Source organism: Vollenhovia emeryi, unplaced genomic scaffold (assembly GCF_000949405.1).
Source record: "Vollenhovia emeryi isolate VEMERY1.0 unplaced genomic scaffold, V.emery_V1.0 DF939131.1, whole genome shotgun sequence".
NCBI lineage: Eukaryota > Metazoa > Arthropoda > Insecta > Hymenoptera > Formicidae > Vollenhovia > Vollenhovia emeryi.
The window spans coordinates 878,558-893,911 of record NW_011967235.1 but is presented as its reverse complement, the minus strand read 5'-3'; the positions used below and the strand labels follow the sequence as shown (position 1 = coordinate 893,911).

Here is a 15,354-nt window from a genome sequence, read left to right as displayed (position 1 = left end):
AAGGCAGTAAACAACTTCTGCTTCGTACTGCGCGAGAATCACACGTGCTATCGTACGGATACGGAAGTAGATGGACGCGCGTGCACGTACACTCGCATACATGTACGAACTCGCATATAGAACGATTTCAGCGACTGAGGATGGTTTATGACCCGTAACCTTTCTACCTCCCCCCCCTCCCCCTCCTCACTTGCAACCCCTACCTTCGCAGATCTCCACCCGCTCTCTATCCCGCACAACGTGACTCCATCCCTGTAAACTCGATCCAATATATTAGGGTTAGCTTCAGCGGGAAGAAGCTATCGACGCCGACCTACCGAATCGCCGTCTTTGCCATTTCTGCCCGTCGAACTTTCAGACTCAATAGTTTGGGCCCTGATAATCGATAGGAAAACTAACAGATCGCAGAGAAAGTAATCTCTCAGCTCCGAGAGGAACGTGCATATCGTAGAAGATTGTATCTTTTGGTTGATTTATCGCCTTTTATAAACTCTGAAATGAAAAAGTACATTGCTAAGGAGAAGTTTGAATATGATCGAATAAAAATTGGATTCCTTTGAGCAAGCTTCGAGATATGCAAACTGTTTAATATAGCAGCGGTTTTGTTAAAGAAATAGAATAATAGTTAATAATTATTTCTGAGACAAATTCGTAAACGGAAAAAGTGTGAGAGTTGCAAAATTTTGTAACCGACATTCTGAAGTTACGGTTTTATTGCGGCGGGAGCCAGGATAACACACGACCTTTTTCCCTTCGATTTCCATTTTCTCCGATATGCAGTGCTCCGACATTCTACCCTCCTTACGATTGGCCGCTACAAGGGACTCCGGTACGTTCCGCCAGACGCTGGGGTTGGCAACTTTGAAGGATATTTTTTATTCATGTGACGTGTTTGAGGGCGCGGAAAAACACATTCTCCCGATCCAAGCTAGGATCGAACCAGGGGAATCGTACTTCCACCTACGTCTCTCTTGGCTAGAATCTTCAATTTTAAAATTCTCCCCGAGCCAGGTCTACAGTCTCGTCCCTTTCGATCAAGATAGACGAGTCAACGTAAAGCAATTCGGTTGAAGTACAAGAACTGGACAGTTTTGATTCTGACAAACTTTCATACGCGTACGTGGAAAACAGGAATTTAAAATAATTTTCCCTTTTATCTGGTTATTACAATTCCAGCAAAATAAAAATATATTTATGTTATTTTTATCGATTTAACGATAAGGAGAAAGAATGTGATTTAATATTATCTCAATATGTTTTAAGCGAAAATAGCAATTTCGAAGAAACGATCGAGTAGTGTTTTTATATTTGCTCAGATTTTAGATCGTCGGATAAGCTCGGAAAATCTTGAAATAAAGATGAGAAAAATTGTTCCGATTTTAGGACACAATATCAGCACCACTCTTTCCCATATGGGTGTACGATAAAACGACGCTAAAAAAGCTCTTTTGTTAATTGGTCGCTTAAAACCAAAGGATGGGGAGATTTCCGGGGAACTTGCGAGACGCAGCTCGTCCCGTGGGATATCAAGGAAATTCTACGGATCGGGGAAGTCTTTCAAATATTTAGCAGCAATATCCAATTTCTTCTCCTGTATCCCCACAATTCTTCATAGTTGATTTGCCGAGGCCATCGTTCGACTAAAGGCCATTATCGATCGATCGCGAATATATCTTTAATTAGATAGGTCGTACATCTTTAATCAGAAAGCTGCAAAACTCTTGTATTATATAATAAAACGTTGCGTAATGACAATAAAATTAATTGTGTTGCGACTGACGGAGATCGCTTTTCTATTAAACTGGTTACTTCATCGAAGAAACTGGAATAGCAACAACAGCCTGTTTGTCAATTAAAGATAAAATCACATGTTTAAAACTTGTTTGTGGTAACTTTTACGAATTCCGGAGTCACATAATAGGTTTTCTCGTGCACCCTTATTTCAATCAGGGTCTGTCAACACAACCAAGAAAGTTAAGACGTGGTACACGGGCGAATAACTCTTTGGTAAGTTGTTGGTTTCGCCAACAGATAATTCCAGTGTACGAGAAAATTGTGGATATCAGCGACACATAGTGGCTCGTCAATTTGGAAATGACAAGGCAGTCGGCTGCGCGGACACCGCCAAATGGAACTTCTAAATGGATAAGATATAAGAGTTAACACTCGAGCGAAAGGAGGAATTAGGTGTCTGATGTATGAGCCACCGTCATTTACCCGCTCGCTTCCGATGAAGCATGCGCTCCGTAAATGATGGCGACATTTTCTGCGGATCGTTCCTCGAAAATGTGATAAATCCAACGGGTTGCGAGAATGAGGAGCGTCGCCGTTAAAATACAACGCCTGTTAATGTACGAGAAAAACGAGAAGGTTTCTCGCGTACTATGCGAATTATCGAACTGTATTCCCACCTTGTACCTAATCGCGCTTAATCCAGACGCGAGCGTGAGGCAACGTAAAAGTTCCCGAAAATTGATATCGCCGCATCGAGGGATCGATAGACCGCGGCGACGGTGGGGCATTCCCTTCGCGCAAAGTTTGCAGATTCGATCTCCTCGCGACATCGACACGAGCAAACGCACAAGTCAGGGAAGTAGAAGTGGATGGCAGGGTGATGCATGTCCCGTGTACCAAGGGGCGAGGGGATGGCACGGAAAACGTGATCCTGTGACTGATCCGTGAAAGCGTGAAAGGGTTTCCACTCCTTTTTCCACCCCTTTATCCACTCTACGAGAACACGGGGGTGTCGCGAGGCGACGATCAATCACTCCGTGCCACAGCACCGACGCACACCTCCCTTTCCACCTAACTGACATCGTCTCCCCCCAACAGCCACCCACTTCACCACCCCGGTTAGGATATTCACATAAAGGGTTTTCGCTAATACAGCCGACACGGCGCTCCTCTCGAGTCAAACGCGTGTCCCACGCGATATGTCTGCATTATCCACGAATTATTTATCGTTACTAAATATTCGGATCCGGAAAAATAAGAGAAACTCGTTCTCTGCTATTATATCGACAGTAAAATATATTAATGTGCCCCGAAATATCGCGCCAAAATGATACTCCACCGAAAGGCAATTTCTTACTATACGAACAATATATGTATATTAATTTTTATTGAAACAAAGCCTCGAAGAAAACCCTTGATGCTCGGTATAGATTTTTCTTCGGCAAAATATCGGCAAGCATAAAGAAATGAAAGAAGGAAGGAAGGAAGGAAGGAAGAGCGGCTGAACTGCGAGAAAGAGAAAAAGAGCGGCGAGCGAGTGGCGATTAAGGATCATAGGGAAGCGAGCACGCACTGGAAATCGTAGGTCAAGATATCCAATGCTGCTTTTACGGGCCGTGTCCATGTCGGGAGATACTAAAACTAATGTATTCATGAGATAATTATTTCTTGCATTCATTACGGGGCTGTAAAGTTTTTATTGGATCCTGGCCGGACTGGTAAAGCGCGAGGCACCTTTACAAAGTTAGAGACGACTTGCTCTCTCGGTCGCCTCTTTCTTCTATTTCATATGGGCCCGTTTACGGCACATTTAAGGACAGTTCTTAGCCCCGGATCTCGTGCCGATAACCTCCGAAACTCAAACAAGCTAGCGATATCTGGAATGCTAAAAGCATTCTTCAGTACTGTTTAACGGCCCGGGCAATATTTCGACGACCGCATCCGCACTATGCAGCGCAAGAAATGCAGAACGCGTCGCTGATTAATTTTGGAGAATTAAAGTGATTTACAGTTGCGCAAAAATACCATCTCGCACAGACGTGGCAGAAAATTTACTTATTTATACATTTAAGAGTACGTTTATCATTGGTCAGGCTTCGAGGGTATTTGACAAAAAGATGTTTAAAAAATCAGTCAGTTATCATATGGATTTTATGTGTAAGCGATACCAATAATTTCGCTCTGTACCACGAAAACTTTTGTTTCGTATAATTTTGAAGTTTCTACGTTTATTATTTTATACACTGTCATGCAGTAAATCCATTATAAAAGTCCTCGTGTCCGCGCGAGCTTTGCTCATTATTTCGGTTGTCCGTATAGAGCCTCTATTTTTATAAAGCACAGAACCGAACAGCCCGTATAATAAAACGTTTCTCGCGCGCGGATAATACAACCGTTCCCTCTCTTAAAACGCGGGGATAGTATTAATGCCGCGCGAAAGAGTGATTAATTGGAAGCGCGGCGCCGCGCAGGAATATCGACGACAGCGCGGCTCGTCGGAACGAAGAGCCTTATTCGCCTTTGTACATCCGCCAATTATATCTCTTTAATTAGAGTCACTTCCGCGCAACACCGTCTCAGACATTAAATAATAAAGAGATGCTCGTTAAAAACTTTTTTCATCCGCGGCCCGCCGTTTTTTCTTTGCCGCTTTAAATATGCAAATCGCAGTTTAATGGCCAATCAAAGAGTTTGGTTGAAAATTACGTCGCGCTCTGCTGTCTACTTCATTAAGCATCTTTGCAGTTGAAATCCTTCTTTCTTCATCCTCCGCCTTCATCATTGTTAAAGTAGACACCGGGAAGATTCTTTTGTAAAATGCCTACACGCCGCTTAAAATGCTGGTGACGACTGTGCTCACGTCATTGTATCATATTTCAATGAAATTATGTGTATTTAAGTCTTAAATTTCTGTAGAGTATAATATAAAATCTATATAAAATCTTAGATACATACATATATGTATTTGTATTTTCGCGCAAATCTGGACGTTAACTTTAAGTCGCGTTTGTCCGTAATGAATGCAATTTTCTCAAGCATGCCAGGCAAAAATCGAGTAACGCAAAAAGTGAGAAATATCTGACATTCTAACTTCGCAGACACCCATTAGATGTTCTTTGGACATCTTTTGGACCTCCGGAAGTTTCCAAAGAAACTCGCTTAAAGATTTCGATCCGATTCAACCTGCGTCTTATTAGACTTCAACATCGCAATCGAGAATTTTTCTTATACCGGTACTCTCCCAGTATTATAGAACTAAGATAAAAAAGATAGTAGAGAAAGTAACACGGGCGCCGGCAGACGCTGTCCCCAAAGGACGTAGGCGCCGGTGGAATATTAACAAGTTCGCCTGAAGCCCTGAAGAAAGGACATTATTCCTTCCAGTACTGCTTCCGCTGAGTGGGAAAAATATATCAATTTTTCCGTCGTATAGAAATGTACTTATGCGTTGCACGCAGGGAATGGAAAACATTTTGTGGCTTTTCCATATCCCGGCACTGACACAACTACGAAATATGCCAATGTTCGAAAAACAAAAGGAGTAGATAAGAAAGAGATACCCCACGAAAATGATAGAATTTTCTTTTCGCTTTTTACATCTTTTTAATTATTATAAAATTGTGTTAATTTTTCCACCATGTATATTATCTTTCTTTTAATATCATACTACGTTAATTTATTTCTCGAATCTCTTTTTATACAAAAGTGAACTTGTAAGAACGATATTGAGAGATCAATCTTTTCGTGCGAGATGTCGAATGATAACCTTTAGGTCAGCATTCATAGTCAGATCTTATATTCAAGACCGTCTTGAATTATCTAAAAATGCTATATAGAACATTTCGTTGGCTACGGAGTATTTAAAGATGATATTAAGACGGTCTTGAATATAAGGTTTGACTATGAATGCCGGCCTTAAAGGCTCAAGATTTGTGATGTCGATACAAAGAGACGGAAATTTTTGATGTACAAGGGAGACGATAATGCTAATATACGGAGGCAGAACACGGAAGAATGGAGTTGACGGTGCGAAAGTGATGAAGACCGGAACCGGAAATGAAGCGTTATACATTATCCTAACGTCAATGGAAAAAGTGGAAACGTATGAACAATGTAGCTTACACGACGATTTCTCTTATAATGATTTATATATTTATCGTTTTATATAACGACAATAATGAAGAAAGCGTTTTGTCTTAATAAAGAAAAACTAACTTTGTACAAAACACACGCGCACATATATTTGTACGCTAAATTAAGTTCGACATTTTAGGCAGGTAATAAAGAATTTTAGAGATAAATAAAATAGGGAATTGTTTTTCAAATTTCTTTCAATTAATTATCTAATAAATCTCTCCATTTGCCAAAAATTTTGCAAATCGTATGTATATCTTGACATGCGTTTCTCTCGTAAGTGTTACTTACCGGAGAAGTGAGGGGAGGGTTGGAGAAATCGGATTTTTCCGACGCGAGAAACTGAAGAACGATCGATGCCGTAGGCGCAAACGTCGAGACACGAGATTTTCGCACGTGTTCACAGGCCTGTCCATGTGATTCCCGTAATCCCGCGCCGCTCGAGCTTTCGTTTCTCCCTGTAAAAAGAGAGCTGAATTGAAATCGGCTTTCCGAAATTGCGCGCCGTCCCGTAAGCATCCCCAGGGAAGAAGGAAATGCAAACACGAGTGCGTGGTCCATCAAAGAAGAAGGGAGACAACAAAAGTGCGAGATTCGGGGTTGAGAGAGGCGCATGTGTCGTCACTCTCAGGATCGAGACCTTCGTACCTAAATCCAAGATAATTCCAAGAGAAGCACTAGGAAGCTTTACGTCTAAATAAACCGTTTGTGCACGATTGGTGAAACGTAGGGAAAAGATAGCTTCTTCAATCGAAAGGAACTGCATGAAATAGGAAGATCAGTTTTAGTTATACTTTAGTTAATTTTTGCATTGCAACTTTGCGTAACAAATAAATAGTAATTTATATTGTAACGTATATGTTCATTTTACTAAAATATTTTGTTATTTTTGAGAAATTAATAAGAAAAGACGTTACATATGCAATGAATATAAGATTTAAATTCTTATATTTTTGTTCTTGAATTCATAAAAGAATTTTAAAAAATCAAATATATAAAATATGTGAAACTGTTATAAAATACTGTAAAATATCAATTATTTAAAATTTGTTAAAATATTGCGTTGCAAACATGTTGCAATAAGTTAGCCTCATTCTAATTAGTTTTGATACTGTGCAATTAACTCGAAAATACTCCGTAAAGTCACTAGCAACGTCATCTATTGTAATTATATGGTACTAATTACTGTTTGCTGAAATAAATATGTTGCGTGCGTAGCGGGAAATCAATCGTAGCGCCATCGTACGAACATCACGTGAAACATATATTCTCTTCATAAGTTAAAATCGATTTTTTCAAAAATGTCATGCGATATAAAGTGATAAAAATCATATTTATTTGCATCGAAAAAATGTTCTCTAACAATAAAACTAAAGAAACAATTTACAATAAGACGATCTTCATGATAACTTATTAAATAAAATATGGATAATAACGCTATGATATACAAATGACATGAAATGTAAAAATTTAACGAAAGAAGAATATTACTTATAATTGCCAGTGATGATATAAAATTAAAACGGTGAGCTTATTGTCAACCCAACTTGCAAATTTTATTAAATCCGAATTTAATAAAATTTGTCAGTTGTGCTGACAATAAACTCACCGTAAAAATTAAGAAAATAAACTTGACTTACCATTTTCCGTCGTGATATACATATTATACAATGCTTTAGACTATGCACGAATAAATAATATATATTCCAAAAATTTAGAGCTGATAATTTATTAGCTTTTGATTTATTAAAATAAAGCGTATTATTTAGTCCTCTTTATGTCTGGGACTATATTGAGACTCGCTGATATTAACACAGATAGAAGGATGAATCTGAAGTCACATGGTGCACTGATTCCCTAAGATATTGCCTTATGCTTTATTTGGTGTAACGTTTTACTGAGGAAGATCCGAAAAAGGGTCGAAACGTTTGTTATTAAGGAGAAATTTTGATTCTAAATTGTGAGAACAGAGTTCCGTTCATTTTGTGGCTCACATTGGGACTTTCTCTTTTCTACACTGATAATTTATATTGTAAAACAAAATTAAAGCAAAATAATAAAAGTCACATACGTGTATAATTCGCAGATCCACTAAAAATGTTACAAATATCGAAAAACATCTGCTTGAAAATGATAAAAAAAAACCAGTCACACTACACGTTCTTTCACCCTTGAACTCCACCATAAAACTGACTACCCTTTTTCCTGAGACTTGTATGGAAAGCAATAGGGAACGTAAGCTCCACCCATTTTTCACTCCCAAAGAAGATAAAGAGATGTAAATTTGAAGTCTATATAGACGTTATATTTCTTTAATCTAAACTTATTTTTTAAAAATTCAGCTAATAGAAAAGAAATAACATTCCATTACATTGTGTATAAACATGTGTACCTATGTATTACAAATTTATTGTCTGTATTAATTCTTTAATAGTTCTTAAACAACTGTTTATATAAAATTCTTGCTTCATCTTGAGGCAATCTATTTAACAATATTTCTGTTCGTACAGCACATAACGTTTTAGCACACAGTTTTTGGGGCTGATCAGATGAAAGGGGTGGGTAGTTTTTTCAATGGAGGGATGAAAAAGGGTGAAGGGTTGAAGGGACAGAGAGGGGTAACACTTTTTTCTCACTGATCTATTTGTGCTAGTCCAACAGCACGTTGTTAGATGGTAAGCAGTAATTTTAATTTGCAGTTTTAAAACGTTTAGCTGGATAATATGAACTTTTAATATCTGTTGAAATATACTCAGGGTCGGTCAAAATATCTCAAAGACTATTTAAGAGAAATGTGTACTGAAAGGAAGCAAGTATGTATTCTTAATTACACATACATTTATTGTTGTAGATCAAGTTTCATCATATTCAAATGTAATGTTATGTAGAAAATTTTTGTGGCCTACTTTTCCAGAAAACTGAAAGCGACTTCTAAAGATATGAACATAAGTATATAACACATACATATAAATTCACAAAAATCCAATGAAAGCCAAAAATATCAGTCCTTCGTAGAGGCAGTCTGCAAGTTTTTAATAAAGAATTCCTGAAAGGTAAGTACACTTGAAATTATTGCACACTTCCAGAAGTTAGCACTTCACCTAATCTTAACATCCTGACAACTACTTGATAACAGGCACACTGCGAAGCAGATTTGGCAACAGCCTGCGGCGAACTGAGCTACCCTTTCCATGTAGAGTAGTCCGCAGGGTAGATCCAATACGATCCTGCCCAATCACAGGCGGCTCCCAACCAACCCCCAGGAGTTTATCCTCCGTAAGGAACGCGTTGGAGAGGGACAGCGTAGCAGCAGCCAGTATGCGGGATACCGAGCATGCTCTGACGGGTCGGTCGAAATCCCACGTAGCGTATCCTATCAACTTTGATAGAAAACAGGAGAAAAAATTGACCAGTCTAATATTTACACGGTAAAGGTTGATATACATCTTATTGGCATCTAATTCACATGCATTATTGATGGATCTTAGCTCAACTTGTGTAAGGCACCTGCATACTGTGGTTGTACAAACACTTATTTAAGTAGGAAACAAAAAATCTTAATGTATACACGTCACAAACTGCTGAAGAAGCATAGTCAATACTTCTGCTGCTGCAGCACCCCTTTTTTAGCAGCTACCCTTTTTTATGGGGAAAGGGGTGCCTGTACCCCTTTCAAAGGGGTTAAAATATAAAAGAGGGGCCTGTGTAATGTGGCATCCGAAAGATTCTTTTATCGAAGGATTGAACGGCAAAGTGAATAATGGCAGTCAGGATGCCATTGCCACTGTTCTTTTTTTTATAACATCACGAACATTTGACACTCTTATTTTCAAATTTTCGAATCGAATTACTAAAAAACACATTCTTCAGTTATAAAAAATATAATTTACTTCGACACATACATTTGCCATGATAAAATAACACGTGATAGACGAAGTTTAACACGGTGGATCATCAACAAAATCAATAAAAAGTATATTTTCTACAACAGTTTATAACCTAACAGGCTCGAGCTTTTTCCCTTTTCTAATCCAATAAGAAACGCAACGAGAATGTATGACAAACTAATGTTTCAGCTTCAATTTGAAGGAACGTGATTTATAATTTTTTTTCTGTCAAGATATACATTAAACAACGAGATTTTTATCAAATTTCGTTCACAGCGTGCTCGGATCGAAGTTTCAGGCGGAATCACTCTTCTTTATCCACGGAGCATCGCTCAGAAACGTGACCTATGAGTTTCAAAGCTTCGCCACAGTTCGCGAAGTGAGATTCATTCCAATTCGTCCTTTGTAACTGAACTCTTTGCACCTTCTATCTTTTCTCCTTCTGCTACCCGATGCCAGATTACATGTTTATTTCACCGCAAGTGCAGCAAGTAGTGCAGAAAGTACAGTGCGCAGCTGCTGCTAGGAAAGTATAGTGTCACGATGTTCATAATTTTGTTATGATTCGTTCATTTCTCAGATTTCTCACAAATTGACTGAGCATCGGCGAAAAATGACACTGTATCACTTCGGGAATTGTTTGGCATTAGTGTACGTGCCATACTACTTGACCTACAAATATTCCGGCCTGTAAGTGTATTCGAGCAATATTCTCGGTTCTAACCTGAGTTCTAAAGGGACGTATAATATGTAATTTTCTTCAAGCGGTGGAAAGAGTAATATAAGATTCACGTAGATCACAGGGATCATTGCCTCAAAGATAGTGTTGTAGTTAGCACTGGTCTCAAAGCATCCAAGAAAAGATAGCGATAATGAAGGGCAACGTTTACAGGTCGGAGTACGGTGCTTTCTGGAAATGCATTCAGGCCGGCGGTATTTACATATTCACGCAGCTCGTGAAAATGCTGGCGCTCGCAACATTTTTTCCAACCGCTGACAATGTGGGAGAAGAAGGTTTCGATATCCTTGGAGTAGGTATTACCAGATCTTTTCAGGAGTTTTCCCTTTCCTCCGCGATCAAGCAAACGCTAAAGCTCGGTTACTTGTTACATCTACTTTACATTGTCCAAAAAATGAACCATGTCCTCCTATTTGTTCCTGACTCTTCAATTCATTACTTTGTAAATTTAATAAACCGTTTAATAACTTTATAATCCTACTAGCATGCCCCGCGGCTTCGCCCGCGACCTAACATGATTGGCTCTCACATGTGTCTCTTTCCCTTTAAAATATATTTAAAAAAGCGTAAAGGGTAACGAAAATATAATATCTGCGCATACGCATTCTCGAAATAATAATACATAACTTCTAACACTCCCAAAATGTTGTAGAAACAACTATTAAAAATTTAATTAAATCGGTCCAACGGTGTATAATATTGTTTGCCCATGCACAATCCCCAAATGCGCAAAGATGATAATACATAGCTTATAACAATTCTAAGATGCTATAAAAATACATATTGAAAATTAACTTAAATCGGGCCATGGGTGTGTGTTATTATTTGCGCATGCGCAATCCCCAATTGCACTAAGATGATAATATATAGCCTACATCAATCCCGAGAGTCTATAGAAATATCAGTTAAACTTTGAATTAAATCGAGAAAATGCTTTCTAGGAAGATAGCGAACATAGAAACCAGGCTACAAACTCTCTCTCTTTATAATAATAGTATAGATAAACAAATCTACTTCTTAAAGATTGCCAGTAATAACTATCAATTTGTCGACGTCAACTGGCTATATTTGTCCAAAACCTACACCATGCGAGGTCAACTAATATAGAGGGGAGTCCACTATCATGAGATAGGCTCCTAATATGAGATAGTAGGGTTTTTTCTAAATTAATAGGCATCGTTTGGTTTCAACGTGAATTTATCGCCCTTGGAGTAAAATCAGTTTAGTGGAAAATTGATTGTTAGATCGTGTAGTCGTCGCGAGAAAAGATTTGCGATTGAATTTGGACGTTACGAACCTATTATCTCATATTAGAGGACTTTCCTCTACGACTTTATAATCCTTTTGAACCGTGAATTAACACATACGTAGCCCATTCAATCGATATGTTAATGGTTCAATGCTCTACAGCCTTCTATAAAAATGTGTTTTAGGAATTTTTAAAGTCATCCATCGATCTGGCAGACTTGGTAGGAATTTTGTTGGTACTAAATAGTATACCTGGCAAAGGCCACGCCAAGGTATTGACTGCTGGTATAGGGTGGGCAGGAGCTGAGGTGCTGCTTACAAGATTCTTGTTGCTCTGGGTCGGAGCGCGTGGCGCTGAATTTGATTGGAAGTACATTCAAAAGAGTCTCGAGTCGAACATCAATTTGGTGAGAATTTGTTATCTTATATTCCACGATGAGAAATATTGATGTAAGTAAATTTATACGATTCGTTCGTTTTCCCTAACAGGTACAACACATAACAACCGCAACATTGGTTTGGTTATGGTCGAGACACGATTTACGACGTGGTTTAGTTCCTATAGTGATCAGTATGCTTGTGCTTACGGTGTACAGGCCACTCATGTTAGACTTTCTCTCATCACTTTTATTAGCTGGCCCATGGTCGACGCTCATTATTAAAGCGATCACCACCTTTTTCATTGGCGCAACAACGTTGCACATTTACGCGGGTCTCGCGCATTCAATTGGAATTTTCTAAACAAATTTTCAGTACATGAATTTGTGTACATACAATATGTGTGTGGTGTACAGACGTATTGATCAATGTCTCCCATATTTTCCAATGGTATCATAATTACATATTAATAAATACACTGTTGTTATTTATATTGTATTATTTTTATCTACGTCATTTTGTGTTATATATTTCACAATTTTATGCTAAGTATCACATTCAGTAACAATCTCGTGAGTGATAATCACGATATATTATGTACGAGAAAAGAAAAGATTTTTTTTCAAATTATACTATTGTATTAAAACAATACATTTTAAAGGATACGGATACCAGAAAGATTCTTCCAAATGCACTGATATCAGGATAAAAGCTCTTGTTGAATTTTGCAAAGCATTTCTTGAACCATAAAGATTAGATTTGAAATCACCTTATTATCCTGATCTATCGGTATGTATATATTAAATTATATAAATTTTCATTATTGTCTTCGATTTTCTTATTTCAGAGTATACATACTGTATGGTTAGTGCACTTTTATTCAAGTTTTGAATAAAAAATGAATAGAAATAAAAAGTGTATATACAAATCTACACTATACACCGCAATCCGATCATCACCATTGACAGTCATTCACGAGCGCGAGTAACGCGTGCTATTACTATGCGGCTACCACGCGCCATTAAAATATAAATATACTATATGTTTCACCGGTACTTCCTCTGAAAGTATACGCTCCGAGGAAACAACGTGAAAGACACACTTTTGAAAAGACTTTTATATGTTAAAATATTCTCTGTATTTTATAACTAATTTATTAAATAATATCAATTTCATCAAACAGTTACATGCCATATTTAAATGTTTCCACGAATATATGATCGGGATTATAATTAATATTTTTTAATAATTAATTTTGATAAAGCATCCATAATTATATCTTTTCTTATAGAAATTTTTGATGATTTTAATTTATATGCTTTCGAATATTCTGTTAAGAACAATGGTCGAACGATTTCTACTATCTCACTTTATCCTTTGTTCTAGAGACTTTGCTCTATTGCGGTTAATGGACGTTAGTGACCGCAGGCCTGTATATACAATACATATTCGCGGTGACAGTCATGTTAGAATAGAGCTCACCAATGACAAGTCTTGATTGTTTTAAATCTGAAACTAAGCCAAAGCTAAAAGGAACTAACTATTTCCCCCTCCTTTGGGTATAAATACCTCTTTGGAAGAAACTAATTAGCTATTCTTGACTAATTTTATGAATTACTTTATAAATATACAACGGTATTAGTTTCAATGTCTGGATCTTGTACATTTGTGTTTGTGTTCAAAATATGCTATACAATAAAAATTTATGAAAATAATCACAGATGAAGAAATATACTTTTGATATTTTATATACAATTTAATTAAAGAAATCTTAGGCCTGAATTAAAAATTTTCAAAACATAATTCATTAGTTAATTCTTGAAAATATATAAATTGCTAAAGAAGTGTATTTCCCTATCTTAATGTCTGATTCATCTTGGGAAAAATTACACGGTGAAATTTCCATTCCGATTTAATTGTAAAGTTTCTTGTAGATATGCTAGAAACTAAATTTTCCTTGTTTTAATAACGTGTCTAAATAATGGACCAGAACCAATAATTCATAATGAAGCCAAATGTTCCTACTTCACTACTTATCCTTATGTATGCATATATATTTATATTTATATATGTATTTAGTATTTCCTCAGATATATATAATTCAAAAATCTGCTCAGGGACATGACAGCTCAATCTACAGACCTGCTAACCATTCCTCCAGTTAGTCTGGCATCGCTGACAATGCTGGAATTCAAATTGACCATTAACTAATAACGCACATTATATCAATAAACTCTCATGAAGATTGGCGAGAATGTGTATGTTTGATTGTACAAATAAAATTGTGACTTCCCTGTGATATCGCTTCGTTCATAAAATTTTATATCGACCAACATATAAAACTTGTATTTTAAATGCATTTTTATTACACTATTTCCTTTAGATAAGGAATAAGATGTAGCGACGAAGTTGTTTCGAATTGTTGTTCCTTAAATTAAAAGTTGCATTTATGTAGAAGATAAAATTTTATAAATTTCTACGATATGTTAATAAATTATCTGCCTTCAACGGGACATTCCGGGTCAAGTTGACGGTTTGCAGTTTTATAAATTTGTTTTGTTAAGTTCATGAGATTAAGTGCGACCTCTATCACGTAACTGATTGTAAAAAGTATTTATCACACGCAGATATACGTTTCACGTACTTTCTCCTTATCATTTAATAAATTAAGAATGTGACATTTACTTACGTAGGTGCAATGTGAAAAATCCGGTGCCTTTACTGGCGTCATTATTCACGAGTATCTTATTGTAAACAAAATGTATAGATACTACAATTTTTAACTTAGGTTCTTTAAGATACAAAATCAAAAATGTATAGATATTCCTCATTTACTTTCAGAAATTTATATAAATTACGAGAAATATATGTATATTGACTTCTACACGGAAAAAATTTTCTCTTAAAATTTACCTTGAAAATCATGTGATCGTGGGACAACGTGGCATTTTAAAGAACCGTATGAGAGTTTTTTGAAATTTTACCGTACATTTTACTAGTAGAATGTATGGTAAAATTTCAAAAAACTCATAAACATCTTCAAAATGTTACTACGTTGTTCCACGATTCCATGATTTTCAGATTAAATTAAAAAACAAATTCTCTCCATGTAGATTTCAGAATTTATAGGTAGAACGTGTGTACTGATATATATATAATGCATGTATAGTAAAAGTGAAATAAAAGTGAAATATAATGTTGAATCTATACATTTATGACATTTGATAATTTTTG

General features: G+C 36.8%; 2 protein-coding genes across 2 annotated transcripts in view; one reads left to right on the top strand and one right to left on the bottom strand.

The window, feature by feature from the left end:
- LOC105568138 overlaps positions 1-6,233 on the bottom strand; it is a 48,730-nt gene extending 42,497 nt beyond the window's left edge. Inside the window, exon 1 of the mRNA XM_012023555.1 lies at positions 6,160-6,233. The gene's annotated coding sequence lies outside the window, so the exon portion shown is untranslated. The remainder of the gene's footprint in view (positions 1-6,159) is intronic.
- Positions 6,234-10,242: 4,009 nt separating this feature from the next.
- LOC105568135 (transmembrane protein 147) lies at positions 10,243-13,052 on the top strand. Its single transcript, XM_012023551.1, has 4 exons — positions 10,243-10,445; positions 10,648-10,786; positions 11,928-12,149; positions 12,232-13,052. The coding sequence occupies exons 1-4, from the start codon at positions 10,369-10,371 to the stop codon at positions 12,481-12,483; spliced, it is 690 nt and encodes a 229-aa protein (XP_011878941.1). The 5' UTR covers positions 10,243-10,368; the 3' UTR covers positions 12,484-13,052.
- The last annotated feature ends 2,302 nt before the right edge of the window (positions 13,053-15,354 follow it).